At 40.9% G+C, this 24,847-nt stretch overlaps 1 protein-coding gene across 6 annotated transcripts in view; it reads right to left on the bottom strand.

Annotated features, from left to right (window-relative positions):
- Positions 1-24,847, bottom strand: part of rufy2 (RUN and FYVE domain containing 2) — an 88,874-nt gene that overhangs the window by 29,514 nt on the left and 34,513 nt on the right. For 4 of the 6 annotated variants that reach the window (XM_043712252.1, XM_043712253.1, XM_043712251.1 and 1 more), the window contains 7 exons: positions 22,814-22,883; positions 21,331-21,432; positions 20,459-20,575; positions 16,203-16,370; positions 11,174-11,271; positions 5,718-5,837; positions 1,804-1,933 (listed from right to left, as the gene is read on the bottom strand). In XM_043712252.1, coding sequence (XP_043568187.1) covers positions 1,804-1,933; positions 5,718-5,837; positions 11,174-11,271; positions 16,203-16,370; positions 20,459-20,575; positions 21,331-21,432; positions 22,814-22,883 — 805 coding nt within the window. Of the gene's footprint in view, positions 1-1,803; positions 1,934-5,717; positions 5,838-6,306; positions 9,674-11,173; positions 11,272-16,202; positions 16,371-20,458; positions 20,576-21,330; positions 21,433-22,813; positions 22,884-24,847 lie in introns of those variants that run through there. The other 2 variants (XM_043712257.1, XM_043712256.1) reach the window with 1 other exon arrangement.

Genomic DNA, 24,847 nt, shown 5'->3' on the forward strand with positions numbered 1-24,847 from the left:
GGGACCTGCAACAGCCAATCCTGTCCCTGTTCTACCCATGTCTCCGTAATAGCCACAACATCGAAGTCCCAGGTACCAACCCACGCTGCAAGTTCACCTACCTAATTTCGTATACTTCTTGCATTGAAGTATACACACTTCAAGCCACTTTCCTGTTTACAGGCACCCTCCTTTGAGATTGATGCCATGTTTCTAACCTCCCTACACTCCAGGTCCTGCACCCTAAAGCTACAGTGTAGGTTCCCATGCCCCTGTCGAGTTAGTTTAAAACCCCAAGAGCACTAGCAAACCTCTCCCCAAGGATACTGATGCCCCTCAGGTTCAGGTGTAGACCATTCTGTTTATAGAGGTCCCACCTTCCCCAGAAAGAACCCCAGTTATCCAGATACCGGAATCCCTCCCTCCTGCACTATCCCTGTAGCCACGCATTTAACTGTTTTCTCTCCCTTTTCCTCGACTCTCTATCACGTGGCACGGGTAACAAACCAGAGACAACAACTCTGTTCGTTCTAACTCTGAGCTTCCAACCTAGCTCCCTGAAAGCCTGCCTAACATTCTCAGTCCTCTTCCTACCTATGTCGTTGGTGCCAATGTGGACCATGACTTCATGCTGCTCCCCCTCCCCATTAAGGACCCGGAAAACACGATCAGCGACGTTACGTACCCTTGCACCTGGGAGGCAACATACCAAACATGAGTCTCTCTCGCCCCCACAGAACCGCCTATCTGTGCCCCGAACTATCGAGTCCCCAATAACTATTGCTCTGCTCTTCTCCACCCTTCCCTTCTGAGCAACGAGGACAGGCTCTGTGCCAGAGGCCTGAACCCCATTGCTTACCCCTGGTATGTCGTCTCCCCCACAAGTATCCAAAATGGTATACTTGTTCTTAAGGGGAACGGCCGCAGGTTTGGTTCCTTTAAGGAAAAGTATCATCATTGGAGACAAATCAGATGGTTCACGAGAATGATCTCTGGTGGAGAGATTGTTTCATGAGCAAAGGCTAAACAGGTTTTAATTCTACTCTTTGGAATTTGAATGGAAGAATGAGAGGTAATCTCATTGAAACAGAATTCTTAAGGAGCTTGACAAGTTAAATGCCAAGAGGATGCTCCCTCTGCTAGAAGAGTGTAAGGCCATAGGGCAAATTCTCAGAATAAAGAGTCACCAATTTAAGATTGAGATGGGAAGGAATTTCTTCTCAGAGAGTTAAGCGCCTTTGGGACCCCTTGCCAAAGACAGCTATGAGGGCAGAGTCCTTGTTTATAATCAAGGCTGAGATGGACAATTCTTTACCAGTAGCGGAAACAAAGATAATGGGGAAATGATAGAAAAGTGGACGCTCGGCAAGTCAGATCAGCCATGGCCCTATTATGGCAGAGATGACGGGCCAAACGGCCTATTCCTGTTTCTATTTCTTATGGTCTTATGGAGAGTATGAAGAAAGACAATGAGATTTAGTATAAGAGACAAAATAGAAGAAGCAAAAGGAGAATGCTAACTCACAATACAGGTAAATGAGAAAATCAGAATGGGGCATTACAGAGATAAGGTAGACAGCAAAAACAAAATCAAGGCAGACAATACAGATACAGATTAACCAAGTTCAGCTGTCAAAAACAAGCAAATAATGACATTTTAGAGAGTCACTTCAACTGTCAGCATTCAAGGATAGCTAAGATTTTCACTAAACAGGATAATCTTATTTTTCCCATGCTGACAGAATGTATATGGATACAAAGAGAACCATCAAACTTAGCTGTCCTGATGTTCCGAAATGTGAGTGTTGCATATATTTCCAGTACCTTCTTTAGGGTGCTGAGTTGTAGGGTTTGAGCCCTCAGTTCGGAGATGGTCTCACTCTCCCTCTGAAGATCATTCTGTAGAGCCCGTCTCCACTCCTTTTCAATCTTCAGATCTGTTTCCAGTTGCACCCTGTTAATTCACAGCCAACTCAGCCTTCAAATACAAGACATACACCCTTACAGACACACACTCCCACATCCACCCCCTCACAGACTTAAGACACTCTGCACTCACTATACACACACACACACACACACACACACACACACACACACACACACACACATTCTCACACTCACAACCCCCAACCTAGACAGACACACACACACAGACAAAGACCCACATGAACACACATATTTTGTGGGGTGAATTTGTACTTGCAGGGTTACATTGTACTTTGCTCAAAAACTGCATGCATTTATGTTATTCTAACAGATGAAAGGCTTAACAGACAATCAATCAATTTTTCAATGTATAATTTCAGTTACATCACACTAAATATTTGCTATAAATTCTGTGTGTTAGGATTGAGCCCTCCACTACCACCTGGTGAAGGAACGTCGCTCCGAAAGCTAGTGTGCTTCCAATTAAATCTGTTGAACTATAACCTGGTGGTGTGTGATTTTTAAACTTGTACACCCCAGTCCAACACCAGCATTTCCAAATCACACACACAGCCACAGCATATAATGGAAAGCTCCCAGAAGCAAGTTAGATAGCATTTGAAACCCAACCCGGTTTAGCTCAATAAGGATTTTAGCTTAGACGGATACTAAAAAATAGTTGTGTTTGCTAAGTGAAAAAGTTAATCCCTAGAAATAATCTAGCAGTCTAAAATGGTAATAGGGACAACTGAATGCAGTACCAAATAAAAGGCTTCTCAAATAGACAGGGCAGACTCGAGACAATGGAAAAGTTAGTCTGCAGCACCCATAGCATTTGACACCATGAGATTTGAATAAATTGACAGTGAGAGACTGGAGCTCAGCTGTGCAGATAAAGGCACGGTACTCTCCATAATGAAGGAAGGTTTTAGAGGTTAGTTTTGGTCTTCCTTGAGTGTGGACCAGTGCAAAACCAAGGGTTCATTCTGTAGTCTGTTGCAAAGAGACCCAACTTGTTCCAGGCTCAGATACAAACACATATGGCAGGTAAAATAATTAATACCAATTTAGTAACTACTAACTTAGAATGTAGCCCACCAACAGGGACAACTGTGTCACTCCTCTGTGAGCAGCAATAACATACAGGTGTTCCCTACAGTGTTCCGTTAAATCATGTATTATATGGCAGATCAACCAGTTTGTTTACTCACAGGTGACTTGAGATTGCTTTTCATTCCATCTGATCAAAAGAGAAAAGGCATGTGACAACAAAGAGTGGCATCAAACATACTGCAAAAGGACCAATTGTCACAGTTTGGAGATGCCGGTGTTGGACTGGGGTGTGTGATTTTTAACAATTGTCACAATGCACCGAAACAGTTATTAATGAGTCAGCGAGCTATAAGCAAGCTCTCCAGATCATAGAGGATAGGAAGTCACCAAAGGGCACTGAACCCAAGAAATATTCTCGCGTGGACATCCAATTAATACACTTCTTATGCACAAAGAAAACCGTCCCACTGTTCCCCTACTTTGATGATCATTTATGCTAGATTGTTACACCAGATACTGCAACCAATCCCTGCATCGGACCAAACATCTGCACCTGTCTGCAGTCTTGCTGTTTCAGGACCAGACTTGCAATTCCCTGCTATTTTGGGAAGGTTCTTTGTGCCTTCTACTGTAAAAGCAAACCCAACCTATTCGCTAATAGGTTAATCTGCCATTTTTTTCTATCCTATTCTTTGCTCTTGATTTATTTATTCTGGAAGGAATCGAACATTTATTTTCAGTATTCTTACTTTTTTACAGACTTGTAAGATATCAAGTCTGGGGAATTGTCAATTTTTAGTCAAATTAATTTTTCTAACAAGTTTTTAAAAACTAACATTAATTACTGTTATGTAGATTGGAACTAATCGAAATAGGTTGAGTCAGGTCTTAATCTTAAGATTTGAGCGACACAGTGAAATTAGAAATAATTTTATAATGCAAAAGGCAGCAAGATTTGGGAGCCACAACGGGCATCAGATGCTGGCTCAATTGCTTATTTTAAAAGCAGAGATTGATGGATTTTTGTTAGACTAAAGGAGATAGGGAATAAAGGGTATGATTGAAGATCAATCAAGCAGACGGCCCAGTGGTTAGCATTGCTACCTCACAGCGCCAGGGACCTGGGTTTGATTCCAGACTCTGACGACTGTCTGTGTGGAGTTTGCACATTTTCCGTGTGTCTGCGTGAGTTTCCTCCCACAGTCAAAACATGCACAGGTTAGGTGAACTGGCCATTCTAAATTGCCCACAGTGTTCAGGGATGTGTAGGTTAGTTGCATTAGTCATGAAAAATGCAGAGCAATAGGGTAGGGGAATGGGTCTGGGTGGGATACTCTTCAGAAGATTAGTGTGGACTTTAGATTAGATTAGATTCCCTACATGTTGAAACAGCCCCTTCGGCCCAACAAGTCCACACCAACCCTCCAAAGAACAACCCACCCAGAAGTGGCCTGTTCACACACTGTATGGATTCTATGAATCATGATTGTTTTGATTTAAGAAACAATGCTTAAAGGGGTATATGTTCCAGTTTTTCTCCCCAGACTTGCAATTCCCTGCTATTTTGGGAAGGTTCTTTGTACCTTCTACTATAAAAGCAAACCCAACCTATTCGTTAATAGGTTAATCTGCCATTTCTTTCTGTCCTATTCTTTGCTCTTGATTTATTTATTCTGGAAGGAATCAACATTTACTTTCAGAATTCTTCCTTTTTTACAGACTTGTAGAATTACAATTGATTTTCACTTTTTTTTGCTAGTTTACTTGCATAATCAATTTTTTAAAAAAAATATTTATTGGCTGTCCATTCCTCGTTGCCCTTGAACTGATTGACTGGGCCATTTCAGGGAGTAATTAAGAGTTAACCCCATCTTTGAGAGTTTGAAATCACAAAAGCCAGACCAGATAAGGTTGGTAATTTCGATGGATTTTTGCAACAACTGACAATGGTTATATAGTTACCATTAGTTGGCGTTTTTTTTTTAAATTCCAGACTTTTATTGAAGTGAAATGTCACCATTAAACATGGTGGGATTCAAATATGCGTTCTCAGAATATTTGCCTGGGGTTCTGGATCACTAGTGATATTAACACCACACCACCATCTTCCACTTCCACTGCCTCTCCTTTCCATCCCTCCTCCTTCTACTCTTTAGAAAAAGATTTTGGGCTGCTTCCTAAAATTTCCCGACTCTTCAGGATTATTATTTTTGACAATCTTAAAGCCCCTTATTTTAAATAATATATTTTTTTAAAACTCTAATTAGCTGTGCTTGATCATTCTCCACCACAGAATTTTCAATCTCTCAATAAAAACTATATTCCTTTACAATTAACAAAATATTTGTTGAAAAGGTCTCCATTTCAGACATACTAGTTTATCCCAATTTAATTTCCGAATCTACTTTAGGAATCTGTGACCTCATACTTTGTAATTATTTAAGGCTCCAGTCCAAGTTCTATCATCTTGACTCTTCCAATGAATGTCTGTGGAGAGACTGTTTGCGGGGAGCGGCTGAAAGACAGCAGCCAAAGAAGGGATTGGGAAATTGAAGAATAAATGAAGAATAGGTTGACTGCTCCCAACTGCTGCGACTTTATGTAGACATTGCACCATTTAGAATATTACAGCTTTTCATGTTAGAGTTCCTCAACTGTCAATATTAACAATCAATGCCCAGCAGACGCAGTTAAAACGTTTATCTAAAAAAAGTTCCATTTTGTTCACTGATCCCCGTTTCTGCCCCGGTGCTTACAGCTGCTGTTCCTTCTGTTCCATCTCTTGCTCCAGGTTCTCCACTTTGTGTTCCAGTTCACGTTTGAACTTGTCGCTCCCCTTCTCTGCTGTATGCTGATCCTTTTCTGCTTGCTGCAATCTGGTGCAATTTAAATCAACTCTGGGTAAAACTGATGCTCACACCAAGGGGGAGGGGTGGAAAATAGAGCAAAAACCAAAAAAAAAGAACCAAACAACAGGAAACAAGCATCGGCAAATTAAACATTTGGGAATGTGATCCCAGCTTAGCAAAATCAACCAAGAAGCAGACACCACGGCTTCTAATTTACAATTTTTAATGACTCCTTAATGAAAGAACAACCGCAGTGTTTCCCAGCATATTGAACACAGCAATGTTACTGGTCTAGTAAAGATTGGAAAATCAAACAATAGCACTGAAATCACAGAGAATGTGAAAATTAACCAGGAAATGACACTTATGGCTAGCTCCACCTTATGTAATACACTGAAAGATCAAGCTCCCTATGAAGGAATTTCAATAATACAATATTGCCCACAACCCTTAAACACATCTGTCTCAGTACTGAGTTTTTTTTTTATTTACTTGCAAGTTGCAGAAATCCTACCACACACTGTGGTCAAGCTCAAGCACTGATCCTTTCAGATTTTATTCAATCCAGTTGTCTCTTTTTTCTCCCAAATATGCTGACTAATATTTTCCTTTTTCTCAGTAAGGTGTTGGCTGGTTCACAAGCACCAGTTCCAGAGGTGCCTCACCAAGCATCACCATATAAAGGGCAGTCAATCACAAACTAGGAACTGAAACAGCAATCCAACCCAAGAAATAACAGGACTAATGAAGAGTTTGGGGAGTGGGGAAGCAATGAGTAGGTGGGGGGCAGGGGAAGCAAAGGTGCAAAGTGGACAAAGGGTGTATGAAGGATGATGAATGAAGGTTGGGGGGGAGGGGGGCGAGATAAAGAGAGTTTGAGGTTTTTCTGGGGCGGGGAGGGGGCAGTGCAGGCAAGTGCAGGAGGATGGAGCTTAAAGATCGAATTGGAGAGCAGGAGTGTTCTGCCAAGCACAGCAAAAACATCTGGGGAATAGAGACTGGTGTGGGAAGAGACACACACAAGGAGATAGAAAGAGTGAAAGCAAGAAGGAGAGAGTGAACAAAAAGAAAGGGAGGAGAGCATAGTGACATCACAGGCATTACAGATCTGAAAGGACAATGCACTGAAAATATAGGTCCTGGAAATAAAAACTGCACAGCTGAAATTATTCATTTATGGCTAATTAAAAGATGCTCAATATACAGTTTGATGAAACAAAAAAGCTTAAAGTATGAAAATAAATCAACCAGCTTGAAGATTCAGTGTTTTAAGAGCCAGCAAAGGATGACCAAAAAATTAGTAATGTGGGCTAATATAGAATGAGAATAAAGTTTGAAGAAATTTAAAATCAGACTGTTAAATAGCACCAAAAACTAGTAAAAGAAAACAAATGAGTGCAAGTGTGAGTCTCTTGAGACAGAAGAATTTATAACGTACAAGAGGGAGTGGGCCTCCACACAAAGAACATGCAGAAACTGAGGAGAAGCACGAATTTAATGAGAACAAAGAATTTAATGTGACTAATATTGGTGAGGAAGAAATACTGCAAAGATTAATGGGTTTACAAATCTGACAAATTCCCCTGGACCCGAATGTCTGGAATTTGTAATCTATGTGAGATAGCTATATGCAAAATCATTCAATGTTACCAGAGGTTTGGAAGAGAGCAGATGCAAAGGGAAAGGAGATAGAGAGAAAAAAAACAAATTCCACGTGTTCAGGAAAGTGCGAGAATTCACCACTGTGTGAAAACAAGCCATGTAGAAATCATAAGTAGATAGAATTCAATGTGATTTATAAAGAGGAAAACTCTGCTCAGCCAGTATATTTGTAATGTCAAGAATGTAATGAGCAGAATAGATACAAGGATACTGCATCATTGGATTTTCACAAGATATTCAATACATCGACAGGATTATTACATAAGGTTCCCTGGCTTAGCAGTAATATTTTAGCATAGACAAGTCATCATTTGCAATAGCTTCTCCTCCTCAAACTATCATCGCTGGCATTCAAGGATTGATCCTTGGCTCCCTCCTACTGCATGTTGCCCTGGGAGACATCAAAATTCATGTTAGTTTCCCACATGTATGCCAATGTAGATGCATCAGTAGTCGGCCAATCAGTTCCTCAAGCCTGTTCAATAAGATGATGATGTTCATAATGATCTGACTGTAACCTCAAATCCATATTCTCACTTACCCTGATAACTTTGCACTCCCTTGCTTAACAACTGTCTACTTCTGCCCTAAAAATATTCAAGGACTCTACTTCCACTAATTTTAGAGATAGTCTTCCTAAGACTCTCAACACCTGAGAGTGTTTTGCTAAATACCCAACTCAACCTCATGACCACCACTCAATTTCTCCACTCTTAATTATCCAACATCCAGTATTGATAAATAGAAATTTCCTCCAAATAAATATGGGGAAGGCTTCAGTCTTCAGTCACCTTTGTCTTCAGTCCCTCTGGCAAACTCCATTCACCAGCCACTGAAACCATCCCTCGCCTTGGAAACTAAGGCTGCACCAAACTATTCACAACAACATTAACATCCAAGATCAACTTCCAACCATGGAGATGGACTGCTTCTACTGTATACATCATCTGACTTCACTATCTCCGCTGATACCCCACTGGAACCCTCACCCCTGCTTCTGTCACCTCCACATTCCAATACATTCCCTCTCAGTAACTCACTTTCTACCCCTCATAAATTTGAGAGGATCTAAATCTATGCTGCCCTTACTGGCACCAAATCCTGCCCCACCCCACCTCCCACATACTCCCAGTGCTCACTGACCCAAGTCCAGCATTAAAAATCTCAACCTTGCTTTCAAGTCAATCTGTGGTCTGCCCCTCTCAACATATCAGTATCTCCTTCAGTCTCACACGCCCAACCAGTCAACATATTCTCTCACTTCACTCTGTCCACTGTTTCAGTAGCCTGGACCCCAGGATTTGGAATCCATTTCTGCGCCTCTTCACTTTTAAAAGGCTCCTCAAAACACCTCCTTGACCAAGCTCATTTGCCTACTCTCTCCTTTTATGGCTCAGTGCATAATTTGCCTTTATTATGCTGCTGTGAATGACCTTGGAAGCCCTACAAATGTAAGCTGCCGTTACAATGGATTAAGGACAAGAGAATCAGAAATAAATAGATCATTTTCAAGTGGGTAGGTTGTAGCTTGTGTAGAGCCTTAAGGATCAAATCCCTTATTGATAACGTTTAGATATAAAAAACAGAACAAAGTAACAAGATTTACTGATGATTGAAAAAAGGTAGGAAAGCAAGCTGTGAGGACAGACTCTACAAACTGAGAAAAGGAAGAGGGACAGGGTAGGCAGAGAGATGCAATGGCGAAGTGTATTGTGAGAAGGGGTGGGCCGAAAGACGGGATCACTGGGGGAGCCAGACAGTAGGGAGCCAAGAGACAGAGGGCAGAGTGAGAGAAAGACGCTGGGTTGGAATGCGGGTGTGTGCATTGGAGAGGTTAGGGGGGGGGGGGGTGGTAGTGCCTACAGTGAAATGGGAAGAGCCTAAGCAATGGGGGTGTAAGAAGAAATAAAAAGTGCCAAAAAAAAAGGCTTCAGCATACAATGAGAGAATGCAAGAGCAAGAAGAAGCAGTTCATGAAATCAAATCTTAGATGAGAGATAGGTTAACCCTATGTTTGGAAGAACATTTTGTCCCTTTCATAATCTGCTTTCTAACATTATTCCCACTGAACACACTAAGCTTACACCTTTAATTTGATTAGGAATTAGGTTGCAATGAAATTCTAAATATTATTCTCTCTACCAACACACTTCAGACAAGAAATAGCAACAGTTCGGGTTTGATCTAATAAATTTTTGTCACTTAAGGTCATCAAATGGAACACATAGGGAGAAGCAAAGAGGCAGGAAATAAAAATGAAAATAAAAGGGGAAGAAAGAAAGAGATGTTAATAGCAGTGACAGTTCCAAACACAGTAGCAGTAATGTTTCTCAATACAATGGATAATGATAGGAATAAGTGGGAGCAGCGAAGGTTACACAACACATGCAGAAGAGGTACTGTCAGCTCTGCTCATAATCAGCAATACCTTGCTCGCTCCCAGACCAACGAATCGCTTCACGTGAGCCCATCTAGCCAAAGGACAAAACCTTTCATTTTCTATTGTCTATTGTTGATACACTAAGTCTTCAGGCCTCAACCTATGGAAACCTTTGGTTGAGATTCCTTGCATCCCAATAGCTCTCCTCTGTAACTGGATATGAGCCTAAATGGTGGCAGTCACCAGGTTATTCCATCATCAAATTATCTGTAAATCTGACCTGCTCATACCTGTTTTCTGATTCTGGAAGGTGCAAATATATATTTAAAATGTAAATGATTGGAATTAGATTAAAACTAACAAGTTGGGTAATCTCAGCATTTTCACATTTCCAACCACTTTGTCTTTATTTTGGATTTGCAATATTTTGCTTTCATACTGGAATCAGATGAACTGCTCTCTCTCATTCAAAATTCATGCAAAACAGTTACACCCATAAACCAATCTGCAGCAAATTTTCCTTTTGTAATGGTACTCAGCCAGGCCAGACAGGAATTCCCCAGCTTTGATTGGAACTGCATTGTCTGGGGCATCAGGTTGATGAAAGCTGAATGGCACACAAATTCATTCCTTTTCTCACCTGGCTAGTCTGTCTCTCGATTGGTTCGAAAGTAAAAATCTGCCATTAAAACTGCATGCAAAACTAATCAATGCATTTATGTAATCTAACACCTCACTGTTACTACCAGTGCATCTAAGCACAGCTCGCATAAGAGTCTGAAACCCTTTTCTATGCAGAAAGTCTGCATGCTTGCATCTTGTTGCATCCTCTCATCGTGACAGGAAATGACAGGAAATATCAATCCCTCAAGATATGCAGAAAATGAAAATAGTCAAAAAATGGGGCGCTGGAAAAGCACAGCTGATCAGGCAGCATCCAAGGTGCAGGAAAGTTGACATTGAGCATAAGCTCTTCATCAGATCTCTCCTACTCCTCTGATACTGTCTGACTGGCTGTGCTTTTCCAATGCTACACATTTTGACTCTGATCTCCAGCATGTGCCGTCCTCACTTTCTCCTAGAAAACTAAAATAGGCAAAGAATGTACTCCTGATAAGTTTCAGGAAAGTCAAAAACTATGTGTCCACTGGAAGAAATTTAGCTGGCTGGGTTTGGGAAGACGTGATAGCAGGCTCCATTACTTGACTCAGGTGCTACATGAAGAATAAGCAAAAGGGTAAAGAATAGGAGCCAGCACCTATGAAACCGTTTCGTTCCAAGAGCTGGGGAGAAGGGTCAGGAATTGACTGGGATGTTGTACCTTTGCTCCATCCGTTTCATTGCAGCTGTCACTTGGTTGGTCTTCTCCTCCAGCCGAGTCATCATCTCACGTTTCTGCTTCAATCCGTCTTCAGAACCCTAGATTCCAAAGAAACACAAAGCAATACCTTAGAAATGGAGTTCATCAACTCCATGAATATGGATGAGTGCTAGGAGGACCAAACTGAATCAATACAAACAACTTAGTGGGTATTAAATGATTAAACTATTAGAGGAATGGCTGTCAGATAACTGAATATATCAGTTTCTAAGTCCACAGGCAAAACTGAAAAATGCTAGTAGGGAAGACAAGCCTTAATATGAAGAATAAAATAATTTCAACGATGAGGGGATGCAACAAGATGCAAGCATGCAGACCTTCTGCATAGAAAAGGGTTTCAGACTCTCATGCGAGCTGTGCTTAGATGCACTTGTAGTAACAGTGAGGTGTTAGATTACATAAATGCATTGATTAGTTTTGCATGCAGTTTTAATGGCAGATTTTTACTTTCGAACCAATCGAGAGACAGACTAGCCAGGTGAGAAAAGGAAAGAATTTGTGTGCCATTCAGCTTTCATCAACAGCACTTCCTGGAACCAACAAAAGGACAAATGCATTTGATTTAGTAATGGGTCAGGAGCCAGATTTAGTCAAAGCCTAATGATGGTTGAAGTTATGATCAAGTGCAATGTACTGTTTGAAAACAAGAAATATGAAATAACTACAAAGGTTCAAGATTCAGGGCAAGGCTGCCTTCAATAGATGGTGTTGATAAAGGAGGAAATGGTGAATGTACTGAATAAAGACTTTGCTTCCAAGATTAATGCAAGTTAGCAGTGGAAAAATTCAGTGCCATATTAAAGTAAAACTCAAGTCCAGACGGTTTCCATTCCAGGATTTTAAAGGAGGTGGATGAAAACATCACTGATTCCCTGACCTATAACCATTCAAAGTTTTTGATTTGAGCTTTGGTCCTTTAGTTTATTTAGAAAAGCGACAGCCTAAACCTCATTGGGAAACTGTAGGAGCCTGTAATTAACAAATCCTGACTGAACGTTTGAAAATTTTCAGCTGATCAGAGGTTGAGTGTCAATTTGTAGTGTTACATTATGGGGTAAACCCTCCTGCTTAATTTAAACAGCAACACAAACGATTTATCCCATACAGTAATCTGTGAAAATTTGAAGGGCCAAGAACTATTTAAAGTAAAAATTAACAACTTTATTTCTTAAAGTATAACAGAGAATAATTAACTATTTATGACTCTTCTCTCTAACCAATCTTTTACTTTCCCTTCTATAAAAGGAGTCCGATAAAACCCCCAATCAAGATTTACTGAAAAATTCAAATTTCAAAACCAGCCAGCTGTCAAACCTTCTCTTTATATCTTCCACTGTAGATTTGCTCGCGAAGTCAGTGTCGATGTTTTTCTCTGTGCAAACTCCTTCTGTAGACAGGTATCCCTCACAGTTCTGACTAGCAGCCTACATCTGTTGGTTTTATGACAGTTCTCCTCAACTGTTCAATTTTTCCCAGTCTTATACCCCCAAAGCATCGGATTTAATCATTGGCTTTTAATCTTGTCAATATACTCAATTCAACTTGATTGGAGTTTGGTATTTTTCAGGGTATAATTTAAACTTATTGGCCTAATTTGAATTTCTTTTTGTCTCCAGGCAATCAGTTGCTGGACCAAAAAAGTTACATTATATCTTGTTCAGAACATTTGGTGCTCTCAGGTAGTTCTGCTCGCTTTTCACTTTCTTAAAAAGGTACAGTACACCCACATCTTCATAATAGTAGCAAGTAAATGAAACATGATTAATCTGACTGAATACAGGCAATCTCTGAATTGCAAATGGTTTTTGTTTGACTGCATTCACAAGTCAATTTCTACACAAATCAGAACACAATGCAGGGACAATATAAAGCATCTATTCCTAAGTATAGGAAATGTTCGTATGTCAGATGAAACATAGACAAGCAGGAGGTCAGAAGAATACAGCAAGCCAGGCAGCATCAGGGGGTGGAGAAGTCAGCGCTTCTGGTGTAACCCTTCTTCAGGTGTGGGGGTGGTGCGAGGAGAGCTACAGAGTAGGGATTGGTGAACACAAGTCGGGGATATGAATAGAACATAGACAGCCTGCACAGTCTGGAAGCAGGCCATTTGGGCCCTATCAAGTCCAGTGACCCTCCAAAGAGCATCTAACCCCCTACCCTATCCCTATAATCCTGCATTTCCCATGGCTAATTCACCTAGCCTGAAATCCCTGTACACTATGGGCAATTTAGCATGGCCAATTGATCTGTGGGAGGAGACTGGAGCATTTGGAGGAACTGCATGCAGACATGGGGAGAACGTGAAAACTCCACAGAGGACAGTCGCCTGAGGCTGGAATTGAACTTGGGTCCATGGTGCTGTGAGGTAGCTTTATTTAAAATGCAATCTCATGCAGGGATGTAATAAGTATGAATATTTGTAAGTCAGATAATCATAAATTAGAGACCTCCTGTATTTTGAAGAGGTGATTGTAGTAGCAAATAGGGAAATGTGATTTTAATTAGGTAACAGTCTCTTACAAGGCACTTACAGTTGAAGCTCATGGAACTGACTGCCAGTTCTTGTTCTGGATTATTGATCAATTGTCCAGAGACAACTTGTTGGGACAGTGGTAGGGATTGTAATTAACAGGACATGACTAGTGATGCTCCTCAAAAGAGTATCTTTGTGTCCTCAGATAGTGACTGCTATCATCAACAACTTAAATAATGGGAGAGAAAGATACATAGCTAAATTAGCCAATGACAGAATGATACTGGATACCGTAATAAAACTAAGAACTGTGGATGCTGGAAATCTGAAACAAAAACAAACTGCAGAAAACAGAAACTCAGCAGGTATGGCACTTGTGGAAAGAAAGAAAAGTTAACGCTTCAAGTCCACAGATCCTTCTTCAGAACTTCAGATACTAGATATTGTTTTGAAAATCAGGCTGAAAACTCGCTGATAGGTGGAGTCAATGATGCTCCTTCCATTGCAAGATTAGAAGTGGGAATGTTCACAAATGATTATACAATATTAAGCATCATTTGTGACTCCTCAGATACGGGAGGAGTCCATGTCCACATGCAGAAAGACACAGACCATATCTAAATTTCAGTTGACAAGTGGTAGACAATGACCATCTCCAGCAACAGAGAACCTAATCTTTGCCCAAAGACATTCAACAGCATTACTGTCACTGAATTCCACTGTTAATGTCCTGGAGAGATGTTAGAGTTAATTTGTTCTGCTGACCTGTAAGAAATTGGATGTTCTGGGCAGAATGTAAACATTTACATAGTCAGCTCCTGCAATTCAGAATCAATTCACACAGCCATCTCCTGCAGTTAAGAAAGAATAAGACCGCTGCAGTTAAGAACCAAATCAGGCCCTGCGGTTTAGAAACAATTTAAATCAGATCCTGCAGTTAAGGAATGATCTAATCACATGTTTCTGGAAATAATCAAATCACTACATTGTGTCATTGGTGGCATGTGACTGTGCTGTAAAATCCTGTATAAAGGAGGACTGTTCCCTCATTCAGAGAGGAATCTCTTGACATGGCTCCACAAGCCCCACGAAGAGTGTCAAGGATTCCTCCAAAAGCTTGTACTTTCTTAATAAATTTTCGCTGCCCACAGAAGTTGGTGTATTGCAATTGCATCAAGTGTGTAAGAACGTCAAGAAAAAGAACCTAACACTGGAGTTATCACTGACCAGAAACTGAACTGGGCTTGCGATATACTGTGGCCCCCACAGCAAGTCAGAAGCTAGGAATCCTGCAGAGTAAGTGACCTCCTGACTCAAAGCTTATCCACCAGTATTCCCACTAAGTTTTTTACCAGGGCCTGAGTCTTGTGCACAGCAGCAAACTCCAGAATGAGAAGTCAATACCGTGATCAGCGTACTGATGCCAATCACCGTGCATGGAACAATGGAGCAGCTGCGCACACTTGCAGCTTGGAGGGAATGTTGCTCTCTACAAGAAGTCTGGAGTGAGATGGAATACTCCCCACTTGCCTGGATAAGTGTAGATTCTACACCACTCAAGCAGCTTGAAACCACCCAAGACAAAGCAACCACTTGACTGGAATCACATCCACAAACCTGCATTCCCTCCACCATCAACACTCATCTACAGGAAGCAGTGCAGAATTTCACCGAGGTTCCTTAGACAACACCTTCAAAACACACAACGAATATCATCTAGAAGGACAAGGTGACATACGGAAACACCACCATCTACAAGTTCCCCACCAAGCCACTTACTGCCCCGACTTCGAAACATTGCGACATTCTTTCAGTTTCATGGAAATCAAAATCCTGAAATATGTTCTGTAATGGTATGATAGATCCACTTACAGCAAATTGACTGTAGCAGTTCACCACTACCTTAGGGAAAACACCAGCAATGTCCTCATCCCATGAATGAATAATAAAAATAGGAATATGGGTAGAAACATAAAACTTGTTGGACACACTGATTATAGTAAATAAATGAGCATGTAATGAATGGATTTTAATATGGGTAAACACTTTGGACTTAAATAGGACAGACAGAGTACTTTCTAAATCATGAAAAAGTACAAGATCATTAAAACTCCATGAACGGGGTGCAGAAAATAATTCAGGCCTATCGGAAGAAATGGAACACATTTCCATAGAATTTATGCTGCAGCTATATAAAACCATGTTAAGATTGCATCTACAGATCCTGACTACTGCAAGCAGTTCAGAGAACTACCCTGGGGTGAATATATTGACCTTGAAAGAAGAAACAGATTTACTAGAATGATAGCTGGACCCTCTGAGTAATTTCTACTTTCTACATTCACGAGAATGAGGTTGAAGTACCTACTTAACCTCAAGACTAGATTGCATGCAAGAGAGCTTTACTTCAACAGCAATTGGTCATCTCAGTATTTGTTTTCAAAGTGTTTTTAATTTCACACGTTGGAAATCAACACATGGCACAAAGCTACTTACTTTGAGCTTCTGAAACATCTCCACGTTAATAGCTTTCACCTCCTCAAGCTGGTGCCGAAGGCTTATCAGTGCATCCTGCTTCTCATGGATATCCTTCTCCAACAGTTTCATGGCCAGCTCCATCTCCTGCTTCATGTTAATCTGTACCAAAAGGTCACACTCTACATCCTGCCAAGCAATAAAAAAAGCCTCAGCTATGTCACCATTCACCCACAAGAAACAGGGGACAGAAGCAAAGAGGACAGCGAAGAAAAGTCAAGGAAGGAGAGGTGATGTTAAGCGAGGAAAGAACATAAGAGGGAGATTGTGGTGGTGGTGGGATGCCAGAAAAGAGAGGGAGGGAGGAGCCACGGAATAATGGGGATAACAGCATGGGGCAGGGAGATGGGAAGAAGATCAACCAACTTTGTACATGCCTAAAGAACAATTACATTTTAAAAACAATATCCCATTCACAAAACCCATGATGACTCTGCTTGAATGCACTATGATTGTTTAAATCATTTTTCCCATGGCACTTTTTACCAGTTCGGTTTTCATAATGTGATACTATGGTTTTAAGGGTGCATTTTGCTTGGAGAGGTTTTGAGCCACAGGTGATAAGCTGCCTTGTCCAAGCCAATTAAGTAAACAGCTTGAGAGGCTGTGGGTATTTATTTAAAAATTGGAACAGTAGAAGCAGCATGTATGGAGACAGGCTCCCAGAAAACCAGGAGTTTAGTTTAGCTTTCAGTAGTTAGGGGATTTTGAAGTTGGCCATGGAAGCTGTTACATCTCTCAACCAGAGCAAAAAAAACAGGAGGTTTTCTCTCTCTTGTCCTTTTCTCCTGAACTGGATAAAAGCTGCACATGAGACAATCTATCTTCCTTGCCTTTGCGAAGGAGTCCATAGAACCCCTATTGCGGAAACTGGCCATTCGGTCCAATGTGTCCACAGCGAATCTCTGAAGAGCAACCCACCCACACCCATTCCCCTACATTTACCCCTTTACCTAACACCACGGCAATTTAGCATGGCCAATTCACCTAACTTGCAAATCTTTGGACTGTGGGAGGAAACCTACACGGACATGGGGAGAGCGCTCAAATTCCACACAGTTGCCCGAGGCTGGAACTGAACCCTGGTCCCTGACAACTGAGCCCCAATATATTACTATATCAGATCATTTAAAAACTAAACAGCAACTGTTCCATTATTCTTTTCATAGAATCCCCACAGTGTGGGAACAGGCCACTTGGCCCAACAAGTCCACACCGACCTTCTGAAGAGTGTCCCCCCCCAACCCTCTATTACTCTACATTTCCCTTGACTAATGCCCCTAACCTACATATCCCTGAACACTATGGGCAATTTAGCATTGCCAATTCATCTAACCTGCACATCTTTGGACTGTAGGAGGAAACCAGAGCACCCGGAGGTTTTCCGATTGAGTTAAAGTTACCAATTCTTCCTCCTTTTGCTTGCATGTTAACTGTAGGGTAAGAATAAAGTGTGTTTTGCTAAAGGCCAAGTAGTGTAACCAATCAAATTACATCTGGAACACAGCACCTTACACTTGCCTTTAAACAAAAAAGTTTAAGCTATCTCCTGGAAATATTTGAAGGGGGTTTGATCTGGTCCATAACAATAAACTCAAATAAAGGCCATTTAAAGGGCAAGACACTAGCTCATGCCTGAATTTCTCAATTTCAAATTAAAATCAAAAATCATATTACTGGTATCTAGATAATCTTTTATTGTTAATATTATTTAATCCTATCTCATTACACATTACCAGATCCAAAAAACCTTGGTCCCTGTACGTTTCAGACACAAATCAAGAATCCTCATTCAGTTATGGACACTGCATTTCAGGAAGATTTTTTTTTGGTCTTTTTGGCTGGGGTAAAGCACAGATTCACCAGAATTCTTCTTTTAAACCAATACTTAAGGGGTTAGAAAGTTGTCCAAAATTGTCTCTTACTGATTTAGAAAACTGAAGAATAGTCTGGTCAATGTATTTAGAATGTCAGAATGATCTGAGGGGGTAATTGGTAAGAAACATCTTCCGGCATGGGAAATTCAGAATCATGGGTTTAATCTTTAAATTGAAAGTAATCTATTCATGAATGATATCAGGAAATAGCTACTTTTCCTCCTAACAGCACATTCCAACAGAAAGCCACTGTCATCACTGGGCGCCTGGAACCCAGAAGTGACATACCCATTATTGCTGCCTCTTTCTCACCCCTCTTTCCCACTTCCATTGCTATTCCACTAGCCTTATGGTGGTCAGCTTGTGCATTTTCTTTTTAAATGTGTTAATGGGAAGTGGGCATCTCTATCTGGCCAGACGGCATTTAATAGTCAACTGCACTGTTGTGGGACTGGAGTCACATGAAGGCCAGATTGGCTAAGGATGGCAGATTTCCTTTCTTAAAGGGCACTGGTATATCAGATAGCTTTTCTCTTTATGAGAATTGACATTAATTAAGCTGTTGCCATTAGGTTAGCTTTTAATTCTACATTTTATTGAATTTAAGTTTTACAGTGGCATTCAAACAAAAGCCCCAAGAATCGTAGCCTGGGTTTCTGGATTACTAGGCAGAGTAACATTATCACCGCATAACTCCTCCCTTTAGTTGCTGAATCAGTGATTTAATAATTTTATATCTAATTCTGATGGATCCAATTCAAATCACATAAGAAACTGAAACAGAAGTAGGCAATTCCACTCAGAGCCTGCTCTGCAATTCAATTAGATCATGGCTGAACTGGCATTCCTCAATTCCCTTCCCTGCCCTTTCCCCATGACCCTCGATTCCCCTACTGATCAAAATTCCTCTCAGCACAAAGTTCTCTGCACCCACAGCTCTCTCTGGCAAGCAGTTCCAAAGACTCCCAACACTTAGAAGAAATTCATCTTCATCTCAGCCTTAAATTGGCACCCTTTTATTCTGTCTAGCACCCTTTGGTGCTAGACAATCACTCCATACCAGGGATCATCCTAGTGAATGTCTCTGAATGGCTTTCAATGAAACAATATCTTTCTTTAAAGTGAAGGGACTAATACTGCTCATAGTACTGCTGATGTAGTCTCATCAGTACCTTGTACACCTGCAGTAAGACTTCCCTTTTATACACCAACCCATTTGAAAGGAGGGCCTTTCTGATTACCTGCTGCACCTGTGCTCATGTTTCATGCACAAGTATCCCCAAGTTCATTTGTTTTGTAGCTCACTGCAGTTTTCTCCATTTAAACACTGTTCTTTTGTACTTTCTTCCAAAATAAACAATTTGGCATTTTCCAACATTACACTCTATTTGCTAACTTTTTGACCATTCACTTAACCTATCAACATTTCTCTGTAAACTACTTGCATCCCTCTTGAAACCTGCCTTTCAAACTATTTTAGCAAATTCTGCAAATCTGACTAAGGTACATTTGCTTCTTTCCTCGAAGTCATGTGTCATAAAGCATATTTTTCTATTCAAAAGTACAACTTCTAATGGCAGAACTTACATGTGTAGTGAATGGGTGCCCTGCAGTTACAGTGGCAGTGACAGCAAACAAAGCCTTCACGTCAAAAGGTCAATGAAATCCTCAAGCTCTCTATCCTAAATTGAGAGAATTCTGGGTTCTATACTCCACTCATATCTCTGGCCCAAGTACATTTCCTCCTCTGTCCTTTTCACCATCAGTCATAGCCACCCTAACCTTTTCCCAATCCCACCTAGATTATAACATTCCTTCCCACATTAATACGATTTGGTAAGACTTGGGAAACTTAACTGAGTAATAGATACAGTACCTAGTACTAATTAACTGTTCCATCAACACATCCCTTGGCAAAAAGGTAAATTCAGACAGAGTCTTGCGTGCAGTTTTCCAATCCAGGAGGAAAAAACATCAAGGGAGATTTCAGAGAAATTCACAGTTAGGAATCATTTATTGATGCTTGCGATCCTCCTGGGAGCCAAACAGCTTCTACTGCTAAAACACTAGAAAGCCTGATCTGGGAGAACTGGCCACTCCCCTTCCATTGTTATAACTGCTTTTAAAAAAAAAAAAGCCCTGTTAACCTACTGACACAGGCAGTCTCTGTAACTACTTCAGCACTCCTGCCTTTACAACCTCTCTTCAACAAAAACCCAGGACTAAATAACCTTAACGTGAAAACATTGTCACAGTGACCTGTCATTACTGTGGGAATTCAACACAATCACCGTCTAGAGGAAACTACTACATTAAAGGCAATCAGCAAAGGTCACACACCTGGCGCATACGTGACTCTTCTCTCAGCTGTCTCCGCGCCTCAGTGAACATGTCATCTAGTCCCTGTCGAGTGCCCTTGTAGGTCTCCAGCTCCGCAGACACATCCAGTTTCACCAGCTAAATAGATAATACCTTCTGTGAGACATAAATGCAGTAACAACAGGTAGATGCAAGAATACAGATGGAAAAGGATAGACTTCTGCCCAGTCCCTCCCTTCCTGCAACTGCACACAAACTAAATTTATTCCTCCTCAAATCAGTGGTAGTGCAGTGGCAATTTTCTTTGTAATGCAGGGCAGAGGTAGCAAACAAACTGATATTTCGCTTGATAGTCAGTATTCACATCAGCCAGCGTTAACAGGTCACGCAAGCAATGTCATTATCAAACATACATTCTCTCACCATGCTTCACAAGCCTAACTCCTACACTTGCTTTCATTCATATATATTATCTGTTTCTTTCCCTACTCAAGCACACTTCACCTGTAAAGGACAGGAGGGAAGACTGGGGGGTAAAAAAAAAGAGGATTGACTAAAGGGTTTGGAGAAAGAGGACTCAGTTATAGCGTGGAAGGGGTTGCTGGTAGAAGGGCCAAAGGAGAAATGATTGACAGAATTCACATAGGAGGGGGGCCTGGATATAATGAGTAAGAGGGTATAGTACGAGTCAAGCTTTGGCAGATGTGGGAGAGAGGAAGTGAGAGAGGATATGGAGAAATATAATTCAAAAAGGAAAGGTAGGAAGGTTTTAATGGGTATGGTTAAAGAGAGGGAGGCGAAGCTGGGACAGGTTTTGCATTTTAATTTTAGTTGTTTTTGAGAATCTTTGAAGCAACACTTGGACAGTCTGGAGCCCACACACACACACACACCTCCAGATGTTGCTGGGTCTTCATTAACATTTGGATATTTTCATTGCGAAACTGAACGTTTTCTTCTTGCAATCGAATTATGCTGTTTTTAGCGATTGCCAACTAGGAGGAAAAGAGCAACAGAGAGCTAGAATTCAGCACAACTTGCTATTTATATTTGTGTATTGAAAGTACATAGCATCACCTTGCATTCCTATTCAGTTGTACAGCATAGGAACAGGCCCCTTAGCCCAGCATATCTGCACCAACCAAGGAAATCCAAACTATACTGATCCCATTTACCTGCACATGGTCCATTGCCGAATATGCCCTGTCATTTCAAATGCTGAGAGAGTATCTGCCTCCACCACGTTCCATACTTCTCATGCTCCTCTAAGCTGCTTCCTCAGCTTAAACTCACACCCTCTGATCTTAGATACATCTGCCATGAGGAAAAGATTTTCCTGATCTACACCTTGCCTCCCAATTTTGTATGCCTCAATCAGATTGTATGCCTCAGCCTCCTCTGTGACAAGGAATACAAACCCAGATTATCCAGTGTCTCCTCATAACAGACTTTTCATCCCAGGCCACATCCTGGTGAATCTCCTTTTATACTCTCCAGTATGATCATATCCTTCTAATCGTGTAGTGACCAGAAGTGCACACAGTATTCCAACTGCGGCCTAACCAACGTCTTATAAAGTTGTAACAAGGCTTCCGTGCTCTGATATTGAACACTCTTGTTTAATGAAGGCAAGCATCCCATATGCCTTCATCATCACTCTGTCTTAACCTGTGCTGTCACCTTCAGAGATCTATGAACTTATACACAGATATTCCTTTGATCCTCCATACTCCCTTAGGGAGCATTCATTGTATACATCCTTCTCTTATTAGACCTCCCAAACTGTACTTATTGGGATGAAATTCTATCTGCCACTGTTCTGCTCAACTTGCCAGTTGACCACCATCAGACTGTAGCTAGAGACCATCACACTCATTTTCCTCACACAGTGTCAATAGCTCTTTAAAACGGTGTGTACAAGCAGACCTGACATTTGTCCAATTCCAGCACAATATATCTGTGAGATCTTCACTTCTATTTGAACCTGTGAGCTTTGTGTAGAGGTGTGCAATATAACAGCATTACACCTGGACTCTAACGGAATAAAGCCAACACAGCACCAGCATGACTTCTGGAGTAATCCTCAAGTAGAGTTGGTCTCCACCACATGAAGTAATCTTGGTGTATAAGTAATCACAGAATGGAACAGACTGCATTAGGGTGTCATTGTGCCCAGCAAATGTCTACAGTCACAAAATGATGGGGCTCAATGATGAGAACTGAACTCTTCTCAATGCTTTATAAATATCAGCACTTCAAAAGGTTAATAATAATCAGTTCAAAATATTCACTGCTTAAAATGTAAAATAAGTCTGAAAGTGACTGAAAGCACTTAAACATTAGAGGATATTAAAGAAACAAACTTAGAAGCAATACCTCTTCAATTAATTTAGAGTTTGCCTTCTCAAGTGAGTCAACTCTGCCTTGCAGACTGCCAACTGTTGAACTGAAAAGTAGATGCAAAGAATTGTATTAATATATTCACTGAAACAACCCAGGGGTATGCAGAGTGCGAAATGGAAGAGGTAATTGGCAGCAATAGTTAATTGTGAATTTAATCTACGAGATAATTCTAATCAGGGGATGGGGTTCTTGTCCACTTGGAGCACATTTTGGAAGCGTTGAGCCAAAAAAATCCAGTTTTCAAGCTTTTCCAGAAAGTCTCAGACAATGCACACTTGAATTTGCATGTGCATTTTCAGTGTTAAAAAAATTAATTCTTCTCTTTTGTATCAACAGCAACCTACCATGGGTAAAAGAAACACACAGTCCACTTATCAAATGTGCAAAGCTTAGCAATTTCATTTTTGCAGTGTATCAATAGCCACTGCCAACTCGAGTTATTATCAACAACATCCCCTGAACCCCAACTAATGCTTGAGAATCAACAACCTCCCCCAGCTGATGTACGAAAGGTCAAAAGATCCATGCTCCCTCCAAGAAGCAAATGCCCAAGTGTTAGAGATGCCTTCAGCTAACACCTGAGCATCAACGCTTTCAGATAATGTTTAACGGAATGTGATGCCATCACCAAATGCATCTTTTCCTTTCAGTATTCCTAAATGAAGTTCCTTCCTGGTCCACTTCACAGTCACCCCCATATCCCTTTCCTTTGGCAGCAGTGAGTGTACCGGAGATGCAGCATTGACCTTGACCCCATTCTTTCTCATCACCATGCCTAAAATATACTTTCCAAGTGATACAGCAATTTACTTCTACTTCCTTCAGTTTTTTTGAAAATTCACTCAAAGAATGTGGACATCATTGGTTGGTCAGCATTCACTGACTGTCCCTAGTTGCCGTTGAGTAAGCTATTTCTTTGAACCTCTTCAGTTCATATACTGTAGTTACAGCCACAATGCATGAGGGAGGGAATTCCAGCATTTTGATCAAACACTGCTGAAGGAAAAGCAAAATATTTCCAAGTCAAGATGGTGAGTAGCTTGAAAGGGAACTTGCAATGGTAATGTTCCAATGTATCTGCCATTTGTCTTTCTACATAGAACTAGTCCTGCATTTGGAAAGTGCTGTTGAATTATCGTTCAACAGCACTTATAGATTGTACACAGTTGAGCCTTGGTGAAGTAGGTGCAGTGCCAATCAAACAGCTGAGTCCTGGACCCTGTCAATGGTGCTTTGGGCATGCACTCATCCAGGCAAGTGGGGAATATTCCATCACACTCCTGGCTTCAGCCTTGTGGACCCTGGACAGACTTTGGGAAGTCAGGAGGTAACTTACTCACTACAGTATTCCCAGTCTATGACCTGCTCTTGTAACCAGTCATTTACATCCTGTGTTGCCACAAAACCTTTTATCATTTCATCTCTTACCTCGCAGCCAAATACAGACATTCCATTTTGTTCCTTAACCTCTCTGCCTCTTTTCAATTTTGTCAAAACCTCATTATTTTGAAAGGTAATCAAACCAAAATGTGAACAGTTTATCTCCCGAGGCTACCTAACTCAAGTATTTCCAGCATCTTTGGTTTTTATTCCTTTGTGCCCTTATCCTTCAAAAGTATCCTGACCAAAGTATTCTTACACACACTCAGGGCCTCACCTTCAATTATAAACAATCTTGGAAACAACAGTTTAAAATTATTTTCATTTTTCGATTGCGGACCAAGAAGGAGTAAAGGGATGGCTGCAGTTTTAAAAGTCATGTTTACTGCAACATATTGTGTCTGAGGGGGGTGCATATATGGAACGAGCTTCCAAAGGAAGTGGTAGAGGCAAGTACAATGACAACATTTAAAAGACATTTGGACAGTTACATGAATAGGAATGGTTTAGTGGGATGTGGGTCAAATGCTGACAAATGGGACTAGTTCAGTTTAGGAAATTGGTCGGTATGGATGAATTGGGCCGAAGGATCTGTTTGAATGTTGTACGGTTGGCTGTACGTATGTA

This window comes from Chiloscyllium plagiosum, chromosome 22 (assembly GCF_004010195.1).
Source record: "Chiloscyllium plagiosum isolate BGI_BamShark_2017 chromosome 22, ASM401019v2, whole genome shotgun sequence".
In the NCBI taxonomy this organism is placed as follows: domain Eukaryota; kingdom Metazoa; phylum Chordata; class Chondrichthyes; order Orectolobiformes; family Hemiscylliidae; genus Chiloscyllium; species Chiloscyllium plagiosum.